The following is an 18,541-nucleotide window of genomic DNA, read 5'->3' on the forward strand; positions in this document are numbered from 1 at the left end:
GTGCGGGTGGGGATTACATACGAAATTGCTCGAGTACACACTTCAGAAAGCCTCAGATTAGTGAAGCGGGTTTCCGAAAATTCGCCAGTAAATTGCGTCAGTGTGGCCGAGTGGTTAAGGCGACAGCCTCGAATGCAGAAAGCTGTTGGGTTCGCCCGCGCCGGTTCGAATCCGGTCGCTGACGGTTTTTTTTTTTTTTCCCCACCCCTGCCCTTGCCGCGATAAGGGTCTTTCGACTTTTATGAAACAATCAAAAGAGAGGAGACCCGGAATTAGCTAAGTATCATAGCTACCTAGGGAGGAGCAAGCAGGAGTAATCTACTGGTAAGTTGGGCTAGAAACGGAAGGACTGGAGTGCACTGAGAGGCATTATTATAGTCGGTCAAAGTGCCCCGCGACTACAAATTCGCACGCATTTCGGCGCTATTTTCGTAAACATAAGATGTCATGGGCTGCTACTTTTCATCCCAGGTGTTGCGACAAATTGCCGAGTCTTCGCCATTGTATTTGGTACAGAGTACAGGACGAATTCCGAAGACCTGGCGAAGAAGAGACCTCGTCAATTCCTCCATCCGCTACTCCTCGATCACATAAAAGATGGTATGGTATAAACACAAGCAGCATTGTACAATTTCACGACGTCGCAGCCAAGGTACCCGCCTCTTCCACTTTGCTCAGCGTTCCCTCATCTCGTCGTCGGCGCTTCTCCATGAGAGCTTCTCTCCGTTGTGCGAGGATCTTCAGTTGTCGGTCTTCAACGCCCTGCAGCCAATATCCGAAGCTGCCGCCGACGCCGGCAAAAAGAGGGTACACCCAGAGGGTTTCCTTTGCGAGGATGGGGCGCATTTCGATGCCGAGTTGCCAGAGTCGGACAGCGATACCTAGGGGTCGGAGACGTCAGTACCATGGTATTATCAGTAGCTAAGGAAGCTCCGATAGTCCATTGAGCAACAATGCCAATTAATAGACAACCTCGGGGGCATAAACACGAATTGTCCGACGTACCGAAGCCGCCCCAGAACAGGACTTTGTGGACCATATTGATGGATTCGCGGTCGCCGAGAGCGCGGTTGGAGAGGAGAAAAAGTATCCCAAGCTGCTGCAATAAGGAAATAGCAGTAGCGTCCAGGGAAGTGCTCAATTTAGCGTCGCAATGGAGCTCGTTCTGCAGAGACACAGACAATCGATCGAGATGAAGTTGGCGAAGTGTCGAATCACGGGACCGCAGTTCCCAGTCCGCTCCGGAGCTTCGATTTATCCGAACTCCCGCCGCCCGCAACAAAGCGTCTGGTACATCGCGCTGCACGCGATCTGCCTTGTTTCTCTTCTTGGCCCACTGAGCTTGTGATCCGGAAATCTTGGCCTAGGCTCCCGGTTTCGCGTCATGGATGGCCTCGTGGAGGCCTCGAGCCCTCAGGTTAATGGCGTGAAGCGACCGTCGGTAGATGTGGAAAGTCTGCAGCGGAAGAAGTTCAAAACCGAGGAGTTGCCCTTGACAGCTGCGCAGCATAAGGTTATCGAGGATCTCCTCCATAGCTTTAAGAAGAAAGGGGGATTTGACAACATTCGGAAGAAAATCTGGTCGGAATTTCATGATGGTGTATGCTCTTTGCCCTCTTTTCCCCGCCGTTTTATCCCAACAGCTACTGACGACGCGCCAGGAAGGGAAAGCGGAGTTCACAAAGCTACTCACCGACCTCGCCGAGTCCGAAATAGAACGTGAGCCTCAGCTTCTCTCGAGAGAACAAGGCAAGGCCGCTACGTTAATTGAGGGCGCGGTAGATCGAAGCGATGTCTACAAAACGGTAGAGAAGACCTTGGATGCGCTGGCCGCACAACACCTCCCGGCCATACTAGGGTCCATCCGCGAGATTCGCCGTGAAGAAGTCGGTGATGATATTGCAGCGCGCGAGGAACAGGCTGGTAACAAGACGGACGAAGAATACGCCGTGTTTGTGAAAGCCCGGCGCGATGAGCGCGAGAAGGTTTGGCAGGAGGAAGAACGCAAACGGAGAGAACTTGAAGAAGAAGAAGCCCGCCAAAAGGCAGAAGAGGACCGGAAACAGCGCGAAATACAACGCCAGAAAGATGAAGAAGAGCGTGCCAAGCAGAGAGAACGCGAGGAACAGCGACGCGCTGAGCAACGACAACTAGATGAGCAAAGAGAGAAGGAGCGCCAAGAGATATATGAGCGATGGCGACGCGAAGACCGAGAAAAGTACCGAGACTGGGGATATCGCGACAGAGACCGTAGCCACACGAGGGATAGGGATCTGGACAGAGATCGCGACAGAGACAGGGATCGAGATAGGAATAGAGAACGGGATTTTTATCGCTACCGCGATCGTTCTCCAGGCTATCGTTCCGACCGCGGCTTGTCGCCTCGCTTGCGTGACACTCGACAAGACAGATCGCCAACCCCGAAGGAGCCTACGCCGCCGGCTCCTCCGCCTGCACCTGTGGATGAGAAAGCATTGGAAGAGGCAGCCCTGCAACTCTTGCTGAAGGAAGGCGAAGAACTCGCAGCAAAAGCTCGACAGAAGCCGGAGTTCGATTTCGAGGAAGCCGAGGCCATTGAAAACGGCCTCAAACCACCACCAACCAAACCAAAGGGCGTATCTGAGTCCCGGTACTCAGCCACTCCAACTAAATCAGGAAGCCCAGCCGTCGAAACAGAGCGTAACCGGAGACGTGGGTCGACAGTGGCTAGACGGGATAACAGTCGCAGTCGCTCCAGGCGAAGGGAATCACGGCTCGATTATGACCGACACGGCCGCTCCCGAGAAGTATCGGATCGAACTCGAGACCGAGATTCGGACGATAGACTCCCGATTCGCGATTTTCGGGAGAGCTACGGTGATCGGAGCTATCGGCCCAATCGCCGGAGCAGGAGCAGATCTACCACCCGAACACATGACAGAGATAGAGAGCGGGACAGGGATCGACACTACGACAGAGACCGCGACAGAACAGATCGGGACCGGGATCGGGATCGGGACCGAGACAGAGACAGGGAAAGGGAACGCGACAGGGACAGGGACAGGGACAGGGACCTCGATCGAGAAAGGAGGGCAGACCGTCACAGGGATCGCGATCGGGATGATGTGGATAGGGACTATGACCGACGTCGAGATCGAAGCCGGGATCGGAGTCGAGAGCGCAGTCGTGATCGTGGTAGAGATAGGGGTAGAATGGATCGCGATGGTTACCGCCGACGGTACAGCTACTACTCTCGATCACGCTCGCGTCTGCGTTCATCCCACAGGGAACGAGATCGTGATAGAGACAGAGAAAGAGCTAGGGACGAGTCGAGAGAGCGAAACCGAGACAGAGACCGCGAGCGGGATCGCGATAGAAAAAGAGACAGGTCATGGGACAGAGACACAGAGAGAGGACGTGGAAGGGGCAGGGACAGGTCAAGAGACCGTGAGCGGGATAGGGAACGGGAACGGGAAAGGCCCGTGGATCAAGAAAGAGACCGCGGAAAAGAGAGAGATCGATATCGAGATAGGTCTGGAGACAGGGAGAAAGAACGAGATAGGGACCGAGACCGTGGCAGGGATAGAGGCAGGGACAGAAGCCGGGTTAGAAGCAGGGACAGAAACCGGGACGTCTCCGCTTCACCACGTCGCTCTCGCTCACGACGACGGTCCCCAAGTCTCCTCGATATTGATCGCTACGTGCCCTCAACAAGCCATCGAAGCCGCTCTCCCCGTCGACGACTTCGGTCCCCAGAGCGTTCTGACGACCGATCGCGAGGATTTGTCGAGATCGATAGGTATATGCCGGGCGGAGACCGAGATCGAGATCGAGATCGCGACAAAGGTCGTGACCAGAATCAGAAGGCCCAGAGCTGGCGACCAGGCGACCCGGACGATACATCCTCGTCCAGGGAGTAGGGTTTGCGAAGTTCATGTACGATTACTCGTGTACACTACCACTTGTTATAGATACCACCTCAACTGCTGAGCACCGACAATGATTGCACACTTGAATACAACTAGGATTCTGGATACAGAGATTTGATTCCTTCCAGCTCATCATTACATTTCTCAAGCTCTAGTCCGCTTTATATCGTCTAAATCATACATACAAAAAATATATATATATATACCTTGATCGGGTCGCACAACGACAAACCTCCATCAGCTTTGGGTGCTGGAACCTGACTCTTCTGAACTACTTGTTACTTTTGGGCCTCTTGCCGCTCAATCGCTTCTTTGTACCCTTCATTTTCGTCATGGCGCTTGTAAAAATACGAGTTAGGGCCTGCATCGGTCGGCCGAAGGTTTGGGGACAGTCGGTTGAGGATTGTCTCCTCCAGGAGCTTTATGGATTGCTCGTTTGAGCCGAGTTTGTTCCAGACTGATATCAAGTGGGTATTGAATCGTACCGATGTAGACACCCCGAGGACATGGTCATGCTCTGCGCTCTCAATCAGTTCAAATCCACTTATCAAAGAACGGAGGTACTCTCTTCTCCATACCTTTCTCGAGGACAGCCTGAAACTCGTTTGCCATACAAAGAATTGCAATTTCATGAAAGAAAGCCTGGGCTTTCCTCTTGGGCACGCGGAATCTCCAACACCCGCCTTTGAGATTCTCTGGGTCTTCCCAGACGGGTCTCACACCCTTACGGAAGATGTGCACGGTGTCTCGTTGAGGAATCTTCTCCCAGGGGTAGTTGTTGTAGACACGGTAGAAGGTCGCTATATCTGCAACATCTTCGTAGAGAACATATAGTCTGTCGTCGTAGTCCGAGGTCCCGTCGGAGTGCTTATCATACCAGAACGTCCAATGATATTGAAAGGGGAGTGGGCGGAGTTTTCCGAAGATGTTCTGGTGGAGAGCCTTCCTGGTAGATGGCTGTGACTTGTCTTCAGTATCTTTGGGATCCTCTACAGGAGAGGCCTTCTCAACTCGGAGCTTAGGAGGGTCCATGTCCGGCGTTTCTTGGTCGGCTCCCCACTCAATTCGAAGAGCGTTAGCTACCGGCCGATGGATGAATCCTCGGTTATGGGTATTGATTCCACGCTCCGCTCCCGATAATGCAGGCGAGTTTGTCTGAAGTTCCGGGTTCTAAAAGCTCCTATTAGCACTGCCGGAAGTATAGGTGGAGAGGCAACAATCGTCTACAGGATTCGTACCTTGAGAGTTCGTCAGGTTCTACAATCGACGAGCGCGAACAGCGGTCCAGATATGCCCATTCGCTCCCCTGTACGCTCTATAGACAAAGGCTCTTTCAGGAAACAACCGTGTGAGTTGGAATGAAAGAAGATAGCAGAAAGGGGCTTGAAATAAGCCCCAAGGAGAAGGAGAGAAAGAACATGGGAATGGGACTGGGTCGACTCATTTATATCCAGCATAATGTTAGTCCCCAATCATAATGGAAAGAAGGCAGCTTCACTGCCACCAGACTAGCAAATGGTGGTGATCTGATCCTTCCAAGTTGATGAGCTGGATGGCTGCAGGAGGAAAGGCCCCTCCTGATCACCAAAAGCGTCCTTCCAACCCAAGAAGATTCTTCAGCCTTTCCCACGTTTCAGAACCTTCTGCAACGCCTCCAAGCTGCATCAGTGCACTGCATACCGAAGCGTCCAATTAATTCTGGACCTGCATATTCGTCTATTCCTCTTTTGCGGTCCGGCCCAACGACCCCACCTTGTTTGGCGAAGCACATCCTTCGCCCGGCTGCCTCTGGAGCATTCTCGCTTTCATTGGCAGTACTGGAAATGGACGATGTGCCACGGAAGCGCCCACAGCCTGATGATGACCAGTCTCTCGCGTCACACTCGATAGCTTTACCGAAGCGATCTCGCAGTGATGAGCCCACTTGCCCAGTTGTGACGACGAGCGGCCAGCGCGAAGATCTGGCTACCCCCGCGGTAAACGCCCGCAAAGGTTCACCTCCGACTCATAGCGACGAAGATGACGACTATACTTCCTCATCCGGCTCGTCTTTATCCTCTTCCTCTGATGACGAGGACGAGGACGAGGACAATAACCAGAGCAATCTTGTCGGGGAGACCTCGCTAAATGGTGACGGCGAGCAAATTACCTCCCTCCCCGCAAGACAAAAACCCGACATCCGTCGAATTGACAACCCGCCGAGCCTTCTTACGAAGCTTTCTGCTTTCTTGCCCCAGATGAAAAGCGCCAATGAAGATCTACAAAGAGAAATAGCTGCGGGACGCATGAAGGAGATACAGCTTGATAATGAAGACGAACAAGGCGACGGCCAATATATTGAAATGGTTCGTCCAACACACCGCTGTCAGTTCTGACTCAACGCTTGCACTTGCTGATAGCGACTTCTACAGAAACTTGGCCTGGGCGTTTTGGAAGAACGGCGGCGGGGCAGCCACGAGAGCTTTAGCGATGAAGAGGGATGTGAGCCAGAAAACAAAGAAGCATCTCGAGAGACGAACGTGATGGATCGCTTAATGAAGAGAGAGAAGACCTCTTCATCGGATAAGCCATCGATTCAGGAAATCAACGGCTAGCGACTTGGGGAAATGGATTTTGATCGTCTCTTCGTGCGCATATACTCAGCGTTCTTCAGAGACCTGAACTTTCAACCGTGATATCATATCGGAGTTCGTACTTTATTGGTTAAGACTGTTTGTTGGTTAGAGTATCCGCTACATTGGGTCATCGGAGGCGTTCAACTGAATTTCATATCGAGGTTGATGCAACAGATTTAGGCTATAACCAAAGTTCCTTCACTCGGAATGCATTGAACTGAAAACAATCTATATTCACAATTACCCAGAATTCGCCTGCACCGAACAATACGACCAGGCAAAATCCAAAATCACAAGAATACTGAGCCAACGGTCTAGCCTGTTAGCATGCAAGAGAAGAAAATACTGTATGCACCCGTTCAGTAAGAATTAAAGATATATTTCAGGTCGTTGCCGTGTCACCGTAATCTATGAGATTTCCTGCACCCGACAAGTCCAGCCGGATTCCTGGCTCAAGAGAGGAAGACTATAGTTCTTGGTTAGAAACATCCCGAGACTAAATGTCAAGACATAAGTGCGTACTTACCTTGCGCCAAGACACCACCCGACCTCGTTGTTCTTGATCTTTTTCGCGATCTTGACCTCACGCGACAGGGGCAGCTCGTAGCCAGTGTGAAGCAGGCCGAGCATAAAATTCAGGTCCAGACACCATTCTGGTCGGTCACGTAGCTCGTGTAGTGCATTCTCGACACCCTCAAATACGCTCCATGCTGATTCTCCCGCACATACGGTTTTCGTGAGATCATGCATTTCGTCTATCGTGAAGGAATCTGGCATACCCAGCTCCTTAGTGCGTTCGTAGAAGTAGGAGAAAATGTAGACGTCTTCCTTGGCAAACGTCTTAGCAAGCGAGGGCTGGTGGACACCGTTGAATGAGCACGGCGCCAACGCGCACTCAGCGTCTTTCTTGAGAATCTTCTCAGTGAGCCCGCGACACTGTGCGGCTGCCGACGGAGCCCCCTCCTGCGGGCCGACCATAGTGACTGTGACTGCAGGAGCGAGGGGGTGACTAGCCTGTTCATTTTCATATTTTAGCTCAACCTCGCGCTCCATCCCCGGCGCAATGCAGGGGTTGGAAATGGGCTCTTTTAGCCACGCGCGATCATCCGGGTTTGCCGCTAGCTTCGCATCAACGATAACCTTATGGACGGCATCTCGTGCAGCCATCAGACCATATCCAAGATGGGAGTGCTGGTATAGCTCGAAGTGACGTCCACCAAACTGGAGGTCGTACTTGTGATCGCCCTCGGCCAGGTGCTCCGGCATGCCGCCGGATGGGCTCTTGTCGAACGTAGGTTCGAAGACGATCTGAGTAGAACCTCCACCAAGATCGAAAACCGCAGCCGTAGGCGTTTCATCTGGTCCGCCGATCTTTCCGAGGAGATAATTCGTGGTAATCCAAGCGTAAACACCCTCATCCGAACCATCCATGATCTCAACACCACCTTTCTCTCTCTCGACCACCGGAAAAGGGTAAACAGTTTCTAGTCGAGTTCTCACGGCCTCCAGTATATTCAGACTCATCTCGGCGCCAAGCAGTCGCAATCCAGCAGTAGCCTTGACCGCGATCGGCGAGCAGGACTTGTATTCGTCGGGAACTGTATCCATTGCTACTGCCATCAAAGGATCGAGGCTCTTCGCTGCGGCTTCTGCATCTGCCTTATACGAGCTAAGCCCAGAACCGCCCGGTTTCGGCTCGGTTTGCACGAATTCTTCATGTTCAAGTTCGGGCGTGGGACCGCAATTGTTGAATTTGTAGACGTGAATCCGGGAACCTTGGCTTCCGGCATCGATCATAAGTGCGTACTGGATAAGAGGCTTGGAGGGATCGTGAGGTTTCGCGCATTTTTCGGTAAGAGCCTTGCCGCCAACGGGTGATTGTGGACCTGCAAGTCAGGTTTAAAAAACGACCTCAGGGTTTGACGCCAGTGTAACCTACCAGGCCCAAAGCTTGGTAACGTACTCCGCGACGGGGCAATCCAGAAAAGAATAAGCATGAGGGCGCCAACAATGGCACCCGTCTTGAGGTACCGTGACCTCTGGCTTTGATTCATACTGACCATTGGAGGCTTGTCTGCAAATGCAACCGGCAGTGAAGCGGAGGGGCTCGTGGGGTTGGCGACCCGTGAGATGGACCGTCTATTTGGGCCTTGCTGTCGACTGTCAAATCCAGTCGACATGCGAGCAAGAAAAGAGAGAGACCGGCCGTTGCCACGCCCGGAGAGGCGACAATCTTCGGTCGCGTTACCGAAGCCGAAAAAGAAGGAAAGTTAGCGATCGAAGGAAGACGGAATCATAGAGCGTGAGATGTTGGAAACATTTCACTCGAAGGGATTGGACGAGGTGGAAATAGTTAATATGGGATGGTCCAGAGAAGAAGAGAGAGAGACAGAGAGAGAGAGCAAAAGATAAGAAAGCTGTCCAAGACTTTCAGGGCAAAAGGGAATCGGAAAAGGGACCAGATCCGCCGTGGCGTCGAACGTCGAGCCTGGGCTGTGGCTGTTCCACCAAGCCGCATGCGTCAACAGCTTTTCGCTGCCCAGGTGAGAAACAGTGACTTTCTCAAGCTCCTCGACTCCATCCCATTTTCGAGATTTCCATCACTTGACATGGTCATTAAGGTTACTTTGAAGCACTCCTGACCCCAGTCTCTTCCCTCGAATCTTGACTCCCTCCAGCCTATTTCCCCTATCCACAGTCTTAACGATGGCGCACACTCGCGGCCTCGTCTCGACAACGCAGGCTCTTCGTCAGATATTTCTCGTACCGCAAACAACGCCGCGAGTTCAATTCTTCCGTTATTGCCGTATCGGGACACTGCCGCTACCTCGACTTCTTCACTCGAACCGTCGCTTCCGACAACATCCCAGGCCGCCCACAAACAATGAGCAAATAATAGATGAAGCTATCGAAGCAAGCTATGTTCAGGTCGTGAATGATGAAGGCAGGCTGGATCCACCAGAGAGACTTCAATCCGTTCTTCGCTCTTTGAAACGGCCAGATTCCTTCCTCCTCCAAGTTTCCCCTGGCACTCGCGATCAGCCTCCCGTTTGCAAAATTATGGATCGCGTTGCTCTTCAGGAGCACGAACGTGCCCAAGCTAAAGCCGCCCGTACAGCTAAGACATCGCTCAAGCAAATGGAGCTCAATTGGGCGATTGATGCTCACGATTTGTCTCATCGCCTCAAACAATTAACGACTTTCATAGAGAAGGGTCGGACGGTTGAGCTCATCCTAACGAGGAAGATGGGCAAGCGGCGGCCCACTCTTGAAGAAGTGAAGGGCCTAATGGACAAGGTATTACAGGCTGTCAAGGATGCCAATGCCATACAGGTCAGCCCCATGAAGGGAGAGCCAGGCAAGCACCTCGTACTTGCTGTGAAGAAGAAGGATTCATGAAGGCGGCAGGTGGAAGTTGATTTCGCCTTCGTATATTATTGATGAGCTAGGTAGGCTCTATAATTTAGTGAATATCGAAGCAGGCTCAGCTTCTGCCGCGAACTGTGCAGGATCACACCGGGTAGTATACCCGTAAGCCTCATTTCTGGCACACCCCGAATATATGTTCAGGGGATTAGTGCTACGTACTGTAGGCAACAGCTCTCTCGTGAAACTCAGGGGGTGTTCGAGGCCAATGCCCGAGAATCCTGAGCCTAATGGCGTCTGTACTGAGTCTCCAGGTCGGAGCTCCAGGAACATCCGCAATTCGCCGTCTCTGGTTGGCTGAGAAATGACTAAGCACGTCCCCTAAATTTTTCGGGCTCGCTGCAAAGCTCAACCTCCAGATCGTCCTGTCCTTCCTTCAATCCATCGCGTTTTCTTGTTCTCTTTTTCTTCTTGTCTTTTCATTGCAGAGCAGTCACCATGTCGGGCGTTTCCAGAGCTGCCAACCTTCTTTTCCGTACCACCCGGACGGCCCTCCTGCGTCCTCGCGCCGTCAACCCAGTCCACTATGCGCTTGCCAAAGACCGGCAGTCCGTCCGCGCGATGGCCTCTGCCTTCGAGCGTACTAAGCCCCACGTGAACATTGGTAGGCTGCTTGCAAACTGTGTAGACTTGCTTCCTTAGCTAACCATACTGCAAAGGTACCATCGGACACGTCGATCACGGCAAGGTGAGGCCCATCCGATTCTCATGCCCTTTACTCGGACCTCTGGTCTCTTCTAACGCATCCCTCGTTAGACCACCTTGACCGCTGCCATCACCAAGCGCCAGGCTACAAAGGGGCTCGCGGCCTTCCTCGAGTATGGTGCGATCGATAAGGCTCCTGAGGAGCGCAAGCGTGGTATCACGATCTCGACCGCCCACATTGAGTTCTCCACCGACAACAGGCATTACGCTCACGTTGACTGTCCCGGCCACGCCGATTACATTAAGAACATGATTACTGGTGCTGCCAACATGGATGGTGCAATCGTTGTCGTTGCTGCTTCCGATGGCCAGATGTATGTTGTCCCAGATCCTGAACATGCGGCAAGCAGCCAGCTGACATTACTCGTGGAATAGGCCTCAGACTCGCGAGCACTTGTTGCTTGCTCGCCAGGTCGGTGTCCAGAAGCTTGTTGTCTTCGTCAACAAGGTTGATGCCGTTGAGGACCCCGAGATGTTGGAACTCGTCGAGCTGGAAATGCGCGAGCTTCTCAGTTCTTACGGGTTTGAGGGCGAGGAGACCCCCATCATCTTCGGTTCCGCCTTGTGCGCCCTTGAGGATCGCCGTCCCGAGATCGGTACCGAAAAGATCGACCAACTTCTGGAAGCTGTTGACACCTGGATCCCTACACCCCAGCGTGATTTGGACAAGCCCTTCTTGATGTCCGTCGAGGAAGTATTCTCTATTGCTGGTCGTGGTACCGTCACCTCTGGTCGTGTTGAGCGTGGTATCCTCAAGAAGGATAGCGAGGTTGAGATTATCGGAGGTGGTTCAGAGGTCATCAAGACCAAGGTCACTGATATTGAAACCTTCAAAAAGCACTGTGATGAATCCCGTGCCGGTGACAACTCCGGTCTCCTGCTCCGTGGTATCCGTCGTGAGCAAGTTCGGCGTGGTATGGTTGTTGCTGCACCCGGTACCGCCAAGGCCCACCACAAGTTCATGGTCTCCATGTACGTCTTGACCGAAGCGGAGGGCGGCCGTCGTAGCGGCTTCGGCGTCAACTACCGCCCCCAGGCTTATATTCGCACCGCTGGTGAGTAATTTGTCTCTTATATGTTTCTTACATGAGCGTGTTCCTGACGAGTATATCAGATACGGCTTGCGATCTTTCGTTCCCGGATGGCGACAAGGACCGCCGGGTCATGCCCGGTGACAACGTAGAGATGATTCTGACCGTCCACCAAGCTGTCGCTGCCGAGGCCGGCCAGCGGTTCAACATCCGCGAGGGTGGTCGCACTGTTGCCACTGGTCTGGTCACCCGCGTTGTGGATCAGTAAATGACTACTTTGTACTAAATGAAACAGTCTCCATCTGAGAATTCTTGGTGCTCACAGCTTGCAGTGCAAGGAACCGCGAAGGGATTCAGAACATTGTTATATTGGCACAGGGGTCGCTCCGGAGTTCTTGAGTCATATTCAGATACGTGTATTTTATTAACCATGTAGAATTTTTCTTATCATGCTTCTCCTCTCTCCGTCTATTTCAAGCATGTCAATTGAAAATGAATTGGATGAATACTAAGCCAACACCTGACCTGCATTCATACTATCATGCTGCAACGATGGGACATCTGACCAGGTTAGCTAAACCTCAAGAGGCAGTGTTTGTGGCCTTAAACCTCAGGCAACAAATGACGCCGCGGATCCCTCCTGCTCACTTCTGGGGGCTGGGGAGGAACCAACCTGGCCTTCCAATCAACCTCGGGCACACCACGAGATCCTGGAGCTGGACTGTACTGGGACAAAGTCTTGTGATTGACACCAACTTCCGTCGCCCCTTACCTCATTTTTCTCATCTCTCTCTCCTTCATCCGATCTGTCCTGAATTCGTGAGCCTCCTTCAAGTTAACAGAACAGCTGTCTCCGCATACTTGCTCCTGGCAACCCCCCAACCCGGTGTACCTCTCATCGCTTTTCACATGGGACCACCTGACTCTTGAAAGAATACCGGTTTTAACGATATCTAATTTGCTGACCTTGGGTACAATCCCAACGCCATTTCTTTACCATGGCGACCAATGGCCATTTTGCCTCCATTGGCAGCGATAGCAGCGACAAGACGACATATGAGCATGGTGTCCAAGTAATAGACGAGAATAAAGAATTTAAGTATGTTTTCGTTTTTTCTCCCTTTTGGGGACGTTGTGTTTGTGTGTATGCGGTCGCTCAACATGGTGTCGGACGGCGTTGGTCTTTGTGTGGCAATGAAGGGATTGCGCACATTTGAGAGCTAACAAACAGCGCTACAGTACAAACTTGTCCAAGTATCTGAACTTCGAAAATGTCACCCCCGCCGGCTTCAACTACCATCTTATTTCGGTTTTCGGCTCCCAGTCCACCGGAAAGTCGACCCTCCTCAATCACCTTTTCGGCACCCATTTCTCCGTCATGGCTGAAGCGGAAAGGCGTCAGACCACGAAAGGTATTTGGTTGTCCAAGAACAAGAACGGGGATGGCAAGCCCATGGCCGACAACGTCCTGGTCATGGATGTGGAAGGCACCGATGGCCGAGAGAGAGGAGAAGATCAGGACTTTGAGCGCAAGAGCGCTCTTTTCGCGCTCGCCACGAGTGAAGTTCTGATCGTCAACATTTGGGAACATCAAGTTGGTTTGTATCAAGGCGCTAATATGGGCTTACTCAAAACGGTGTTTGAGGTCAATCTCCAATTGTTTCTCAAGGATAAACAGTATGTCACTGGTTGTTTTGGCCGAGATGTGGACAGCAGCTAATTCCTCAACATTAGCACAACCCACCGTTCTCTCCTTTTCTTCGTGATTCGTGACTTCGTCGGTACGACCCCACTTAAAGCTCTGCAGAAGACCTTGATGGAAGACATGTCTCGTCTATGGGATTCGATTTCTAAACCTCCTGGCCTGGAGCGCTCAACTGTACATGATTATTTTGACTTCCAGTTCTACGGGCTTCCTCACAAGAGCTATCAACCCGAGAAATTTGTCGAAGAAACGAAGAAGCTCAGCCTCCGTTTCCACGAAGGCCAGAGAAATGCCACTCTCGATGCGAGTAATGGCGAATTCTCCGAAGGCGGAGTATTCCTTCCGGAGTATCATCGTCGCATTCCCGCGGATGGTTTCTCAGTATACGCCGAAGGAATTTGGGATCAGATCGTCAACAACAAAGATTTGGACTTGCCTACCCAGCAGGAGCTACTCGCGCAATTTCGATGTGATGAGATTCTCAGAGAGGTTATGGTCGCGTTTGATGAGGTTATTGTCCCCTTTGAAGATAAACAATCTCAAGGCTCCCGCCTTGGGGAACCCGAAATTCTTGGTGGCTTGGGCGCGGTAATGCGATCGGCACGTGCCAAATCGATCAAGAGTTTCGAGGTTGAAGCAAGTCGATATCACAAAGGTGTCTACCAGCGGAAGCGAGCTGAACTCGAAAATAAAGTAGATACTCGCCTGAAGGCTCTTCTTCGGGGTCAGCTCGAGGCTGCCCATAAGTCTGGCATCAATGAGTTCAGTGAAGCTGTCACGGCTGCCGTCAAAGCTGGACAGAAGAAGGGCACCGGCTATGATTTTGCGGCGATTGTCAATGACGAGGTCAAGAAGGCTTTGGAGAAATTTGAAGAGGTCGCTCGCACAACTGTGGTTGAAGGTACTCCTTGGAGTGATTATCAGCAGGAGTTGACCTTGTATGAAAAGGAACTCGCAGAGGTCAGTGGCCGTTTACGAAGGGACGAAATGAGGCGGCTAGCGACTCGCGTTGAACGATGGGTTCAATCTCGCTTGGGAGAATCTGTGGGTCTGGAGTTCAATGCCCTGGGCTCCGGTCGTGCCGGCGGTGGTGCGCCAGAAACCGGCGAGAAGCCATCGGAAAAGACGTTTTGGGATCGTGTATGGAATGTCTTCGTCGAGACAGTCCTCGATGCCGAGAGGAGATTCACGGATCGTGCCAGCAGCTTCGACGCCAGTCTCGAGGAGGTAGATGTCGGCCTGTGGAGACTACGGAGGAAGTCTTGGGGGGTTTTGCGCTCCAAGATTGAAGAGGAGATGATTGAGGGCAATTTATTACTGAAGCTACGTGAGAATTTTGAAGACAAGTTCCGGTACGACGAGGCTGGTGTACCAAGAATCTGGCGACCAACCGACGACATCGAAGGCATCTACACCCGAGCTCGCGAGTCGACTCTAACTTTGATTCCCCTTCTCTCTAAATTCCGACTCGCTGAAAATAACTCCCCGCCTCCGTTGGACCGCTGGGTAGGACACACACCAAGCTCAGCTACTCCCGCCGATGAGGAAGACCTACCGCCTATCGGAGGAGTCGACGAAGACGAAGGCAAGAGCCTTGAGGAGGAAATGACGATTCTCAGCGACTCGAAGCGTCAAGAGCTCACTGTAAGATTCAAGAAGGCGGCGGATGGGGTGTACGTGGAGGCCAAGCGGAGTGCCATTGGAGGCATGACCCAAGTTCCATTGTATTTCTATGGCATCCTCCTTGCTCTCGGCTGGAACGAGATCCTTGCTGGTAAGCTTCGCCTACCGAACTTTCTTGTGCATTGCTGAATCTTCCTCCACCATAGTCCTACGCAATCCCGCCTACTTCTTCTTGATCTTTGTGTGCGCTGTCGGGGCATACGTCACCTACCAGCTCAACCTCTGGGGCCCCATCATAAAAATGACGGAGGCTGCATCAAACCAGGCGTTAATCGAGGGCAAGCGGCGACTGCGCGAGTTCCTCGAGTCCTCGGATACCGGGCGACAGGCAATTGCCATGTCAACCTCCGGCTCATCACGATCCGGAGAAGAGCACGAGATGTCCCGGCTCAACAAGCAGGGAAAGTCCTCGGTGGACGATGACGTGGATGACCTGTGAATGATCGATGTGTAACTCTACATAATTAGCGTGATGCTTGTACTGCATGTCTGAATATATATATTTATTTTAGAGGGGTACTTTGCCGTCCCCTTGATTTGGGTCTGGCTCCGCTCTGGGCAGCGGACTTGTTCCGAGACCATCATCTGCCTGGCTACCACCCGCCGATCTGCCTTATGTTGTTGCTCCTGTTCAAATGCGGCGAGGCAATCCCCTTGGGTATCCTCCTCTGGCAGGACCGCCCTTCCACGTGTGTAACAAACATCTCTTCATCGACAACACAACGACGGGACTTTGGCTTCCCACCAACATGTCTACTTTCAGCCTACCCAAGAAGTTCGATGATCTCCCTGATAAGCGCCAGTACTGGCCTGCGCCCCAGGCTCGCCAGAAGAGGGCCTAGGCATGCTCCGCATTCTAACCCCAGATATCATAGCGAATGCAGCTCGCACTCAGATTCAAACCGGAGAGCGCGCGTGCCTGAACTGGGGTATGGAGGACCTTAACCCGCCAGGTACGTAGCCAGCGGCGCCAGGCCAAGTATCCTCCCTCATAATCACACCCGAACTCACCAGCAGAGCGACAGGATTCGGACGCAAACCCTTCGAGCACAGCGTGAATTGGGTCGTTAAGGGAGTCGCCTTCGATGACGAGTACCACTTCAACCCACAGCAATCATCTCAGTGGGACGGATTCCGTCACCATAATCGCCCAGAGCCGACGACCGAAGACCCCCCACCGCCGATTATTCTATGGCGGGACGACGGCGGAGGAAATCCAGGACCCGAGCAACCCGCGCATCGGAATTGGGCACTGGGCTAGGAAGGGAATCGCAGGGCGCCGCGTCCTAATCGATTACGTCTCATGGGCAAAGAAGAACAATCTCCCCATCTACGCTTTAACGCTTTAACGCAGTCGGAGACCTCCTTGGATACAGTTCTTGAAATCGCACGAGAGGCCAAGATCGAGTTCCACCACGGAGATATCTTCTCCCTCCGCGTCAGTCTACGGGAGACATGGGCGTCTATGGGCAACCGAGAGAAGCAGGCGTACAGCGCGCAGCAGATGCCGAAGCACGCGGGGATCGAGCAGAGCGAGCGTGTACTGCGGTTCTTCTGGGATAACCACTTTGCGGCTGTCGCGCCGGACGCGGTTAGCTTTGAGGTGTTTCCGCCCCTGAACCCGGAATTCAACCTGCATCATCATCTATTAGCTGGATGGGGTACCGATCGGGGAAATGTTGACTTGGATGAGTTGTCGGAGATGTGTAAGGCGCATGGACGGTGGACATTTTTCGTATCGAGTAGCCCGCTGAATTGGAAGAGGGGGGTGTCAAGTCCGCCGAACTGCATGGCGATCTTTTAGGTCTTTGGGAGAGAGCACCTCGGAAGCATCTATCATCTTGACTTGCATTGATATTTGCACAAATAATGCATATCATACAGCTTAATAAGCAATTTCATGTGAGAGGAGACAGCCTCGGTCTCTGATTCCCAACAATTTGTGTCTGTCTCGTATACTCAACAGCTTCACAAGCTGACGATCTGAACCCTTCTTCGATGTCTCTTGTTCTCTTAAATTCCACTCCTTTCATCCTTGTACATGACTGTCTTATCGGCAGCTGTTCGCTCCTCCAAAAACTCCGAAGCGACCACCGCAGCGGCGACCTACCCGATATACACTCATTTGCCTTTGATGTCTCTCTTTCCTTCTAAATGCTCAATATGATGGCTTCTCTAAGTATCGAAAATGCCCGCGCGGCCCTTTCAGCACTTGTCTCGTGGCGGACACTAGCGCTCCTTCTTGCAATCCTCAACCTCAAGAACCTCCCGTTCGTCTGGCACGTAAGTCATTCCTCTCCCACCTCCTTCCCCATCTTCACTTGAGCAAGAATATAACAAACTGCGTTTAGATCCGCGTCTTCCGCCAGCTATTCATTAACCTCCGTTTCCGCCCAAACGCCCCCTTCTTCCCGAAAGGCAAAGCCCTCACAACCTCGTCCGGAAAACCCACGCACCCGGTCTTCGTGCCCATGACTATAACAAGCCGTACCCCGCTCCTAGAAACAGACTACAACCTCCACAAATCGAACAGCACCTACTTCACAGACCTCGACGTCTCCCGCACCGCCCTCGTCACCCGAATCTACAGCCCCGGCGTTGGGCTCCTCAGCAAGGAACTCGACGCCGAACTCGCCGCCGCAGCCCGGAAAGAGGGGAAGCCCATCCCCGCACGGAAATCAATATACGTCGCGCTGGGGTCCGTCTTCTGCAACTTCAAGCGCGAGATTAAGCCATACGCGCTGTTCGAGGTCGAGTCTAGGGTTCTCGGCTGGGACCAGAAGTGGATGTATATCATTAGTTTCTTTCTGGCGCCGCAGTCACGCGAGGACAAGAGCGGGAAGAGGGTGCTCTATGCGTCGGCTATCAGCAAGTATGTTGTGAAGAAGGGGCGGCTGACGATTGCGCCCGAGAGGGCGCTGAGGAAGAGTGGGTTTTTGCCGGAGAGGCCTGAAGGTGATGCCGCTGGTGCTGGTGCTGGCACTACGGCGGCGGAGGTGGAATCGGCAGATGCGTCGGGGACGGGGACGCCGTCTGGGATTACGGCGACGGCGAGCGGTGTTGATGGGTCGTTTGTACGGGAGGTACTGAAGTTGCAGGATGGGCAAATCCCGGAGACTGGGAAGTTGGAGGCGGAAAGGAGGGCTAATGAGGCGTCTTGGGATGGGGGCGAGTGGAACTGGGAACGGATTGAGGAAGAGCGGGCTCGGGGGATGAAGATGTTAGAAGGGTTCTGCGATTTGGATTCGAAGCTGTTTGAGGAGTGGGAGAGGTAAATACTTTCTCAGATATAGACATTATAGAGTAATGTATATGGATATAATGCTTCTACGAGAAGTATACCGAGTATGATTCAGAGATAGCAGCCGAAAGTCAAGGAATGACTTCAAGATCCAGATTCCAGACTCTGGAATCCAAGGAACAAAAGTGGATAATCCCGTGATGGATCCATCCGCATAGACCTGCCCG

The 18,541-nt window shown here is 52.6% G+C and overlaps 9 protein-coding genes and 1 non-coding gene across 10 annotated transcripts; 7 read left to right on the forward strand and 3 right to left on the reverse strand.

Moving 5' to 3' along the window:
* The first annotated feature begins 96 nt into the window (after positions 1-96).
* Positions 97-184, forward strand: BJX67DRAFT_t68. The gene has a single exon. It is a non-coding gene; the product is annotated as a tRNA-Ser (tRNA).
* Positions 185-633: 449 nt separating this feature from the next.
* BJX67DRAFT_382881 (putative NADH-ubiquinone oxidoreductase 14 kDa subunit) lies at positions 634-1,039 on the reverse strand (the record flags this gene model as incomplete). The annotated part of the gene is made up of 2 exons (XM_071033322.1): positions 634-881; positions 1,006-1,039. The coding sequence occupies 2 exons, from the start codon at positions 1,037-1,039 to the stop codon at positions 634-636; spliced, it is 282 nt and encodes a 93-aa protein (XP_070884377.1).
* Positions 1,040-1,241: 202 nt separating this feature from the next.
* BJX67DRAFT_358804 (BOD1/SHG1 domain-containing protein) lies at positions 1,242-4,019 on the forward strand. Its single transcript, XM_071029593.1, has 2 exons — positions 1,242-1,600; positions 1,662-4,019. The coding sequence occupies exons 1-2, from the start codon at positions 1,385-1,387 to the stop codon at positions 3,897-3,899; spliced, it is 2,454 nt and encodes an 817-aa protein (XP_070884378.1). The 5' UTR covers positions 1,242-1,384; the 3' UTR covers positions 3,900-4,019.
* Positions 4,020-4,024: 5 nt separating this feature from the next.
* On the reverse strand, positions 4,025-5,550 carry BJX67DRAFT_358805 (eukaryotic translation initiation factor 4E). Its single transcript, XM_071029594.1, has 3 exons — positions 5,147-5,550; positions 4,487-5,078; positions 4,025-4,425 (listed from the first exon to the last, which is right to left on the reverse strand). Exons 2-3 carry the CDS (start codon positions 4,938-4,940, stop codon positions 4,187-4,189), a joined length of 693 nt encoding a protein of 230 aa, XP_070884379.1. The 5' UTR covers positions 4,941-5,078; positions 5,147-5,550; the 3' UTR covers positions 4,025-4,186.
* Positions 5,551-5,731: 181 nt separating this feature from the next.
* On the forward strand, positions 5,732-6,502 carry BJX67DRAFT_382884 (NOPCHAP1/New4 family protein; the record flags this gene model as incomplete). The annotated part of the gene is made up of 2 exons (XM_071033323.1): positions 5,732-6,253; positions 6,320-6,502. 2 exons carry the CDS (start codon positions 5,732-5,734, stop codon positions 6,500-6,502), a joined length of 705 nt encoding a protein of 234 aa, XP_070884380.1.
* Positions 6,503-6,931: 429 nt separating this feature from the next.
* On the reverse strand, positions 6,932-8,577 carry BJX67DRAFT_382885 (guanosine diphosphatase; the record flags this gene model as incomplete). Its single annotated transcript, XM_071033324.1, has 3 exons — positions 6,932-6,989; positions 7,050-8,409; positions 8,463-8,577. The coding sequence occupies 3 exons, from the start codon at positions 8,575-8,577 to the stop codon at positions 6,932-6,934; spliced, it is 1,533 nt and encodes a 510-aa protein (XP_070884381.1).
* Positions 8,578-9,014: 437 nt separating this feature from the next.
* On the forward strand, positions 9,015-10,024 carry BJX67DRAFT_358813 (putative translation initiation factor IF3). Its single transcript, XM_071029595.1, has one exon. The coding sequence runs from the start codon at positions 9,230-9,232 to the stop codon at positions 9,920-9,922; it is 693 nt and encodes a 230-aa protein (XP_070884382.1). The 5' UTR covers positions 9,015-9,229; the 3' UTR covers positions 9,923-10,024.
* A 289-nt stretch (positions 10,025-10,313) lies between these two features.
* On the forward strand, positions 10,314-12,208 carry BJX67DRAFT_358815 (translation elongation factor Tu). Its single transcript, XM_071029596.1, has 5 exons — positions 10,314-10,553; positions 10,609-10,637; positions 10,706-10,968; positions 11,030-11,709; positions 11,769-12,208. The coding sequence occupies exons 1-5, from the start codon at positions 10,388-10,390 to the stop codon at positions 11,951-11,953; spliced, it is 1,323 nt and encodes a 440-aa protein (XP_070884383.1). The 5' UTR covers positions 10,314-10,387; the 3' UTR covers positions 11,954-12,208.
* Positions 12,209-12,683: 475 nt separating this feature from the next.
* sey1 (dynamin-like GTPase SEY1) lies at positions 12,684-15,512 on the forward strand (the record flags this gene model as incomplete). The annotated part of the gene is made up of 4 exons (XM_071031369.1): positions 12,684-12,784; positions 12,925-13,362; positions 13,420-15,164; positions 15,220-15,512. The coding sequence occupies 4 exons, from the start codon at positions 12,684-12,686 to the stop codon at positions 15,510-15,512; spliced, it is 2,577 nt and encodes an 858-aa protein (XP_070884384.1).
* A 405-nt stretch (positions 15,513-15,917) lies between these two features.
* On the forward strand, positions 15,918-18,348 carry BJX67DRAFT_373262 (uncharacterized protein; the record flags this gene model as incomplete). The annotated part of the gene is made up of 6 exons (XM_071031370.1): positions 15,918-16,026; positions 16,099-16,195; positions 16,230-16,371; positions 16,428-16,843; positions 17,254-17,356; positions 17,425-18,348. 6 exons carry the CDS (start codon positions 15,918-15,920, stop codon positions 18,346-18,348), a joined length of 1,791 nt encoding a protein of 596 aa, XP_070884385.1.
* Positions 18,349-18,541: the final 193 nt, after the last annotated feature.

The sequence above is a fragment of the Aspergillus lucknowensis genome, assembly GCF_044049455.1.
Source record: "Aspergillus lucknowensis strain CBS 449.75 chromosome Unknown BJX67scaffold_32, whole genome shotgun sequence".
NCBI lineage: Eukaryota > Fungi > Ascomycota > Eurotiomycetes > Eurotiales > Aspergillaceae > Aspergillus > Aspergillus lucknowensis.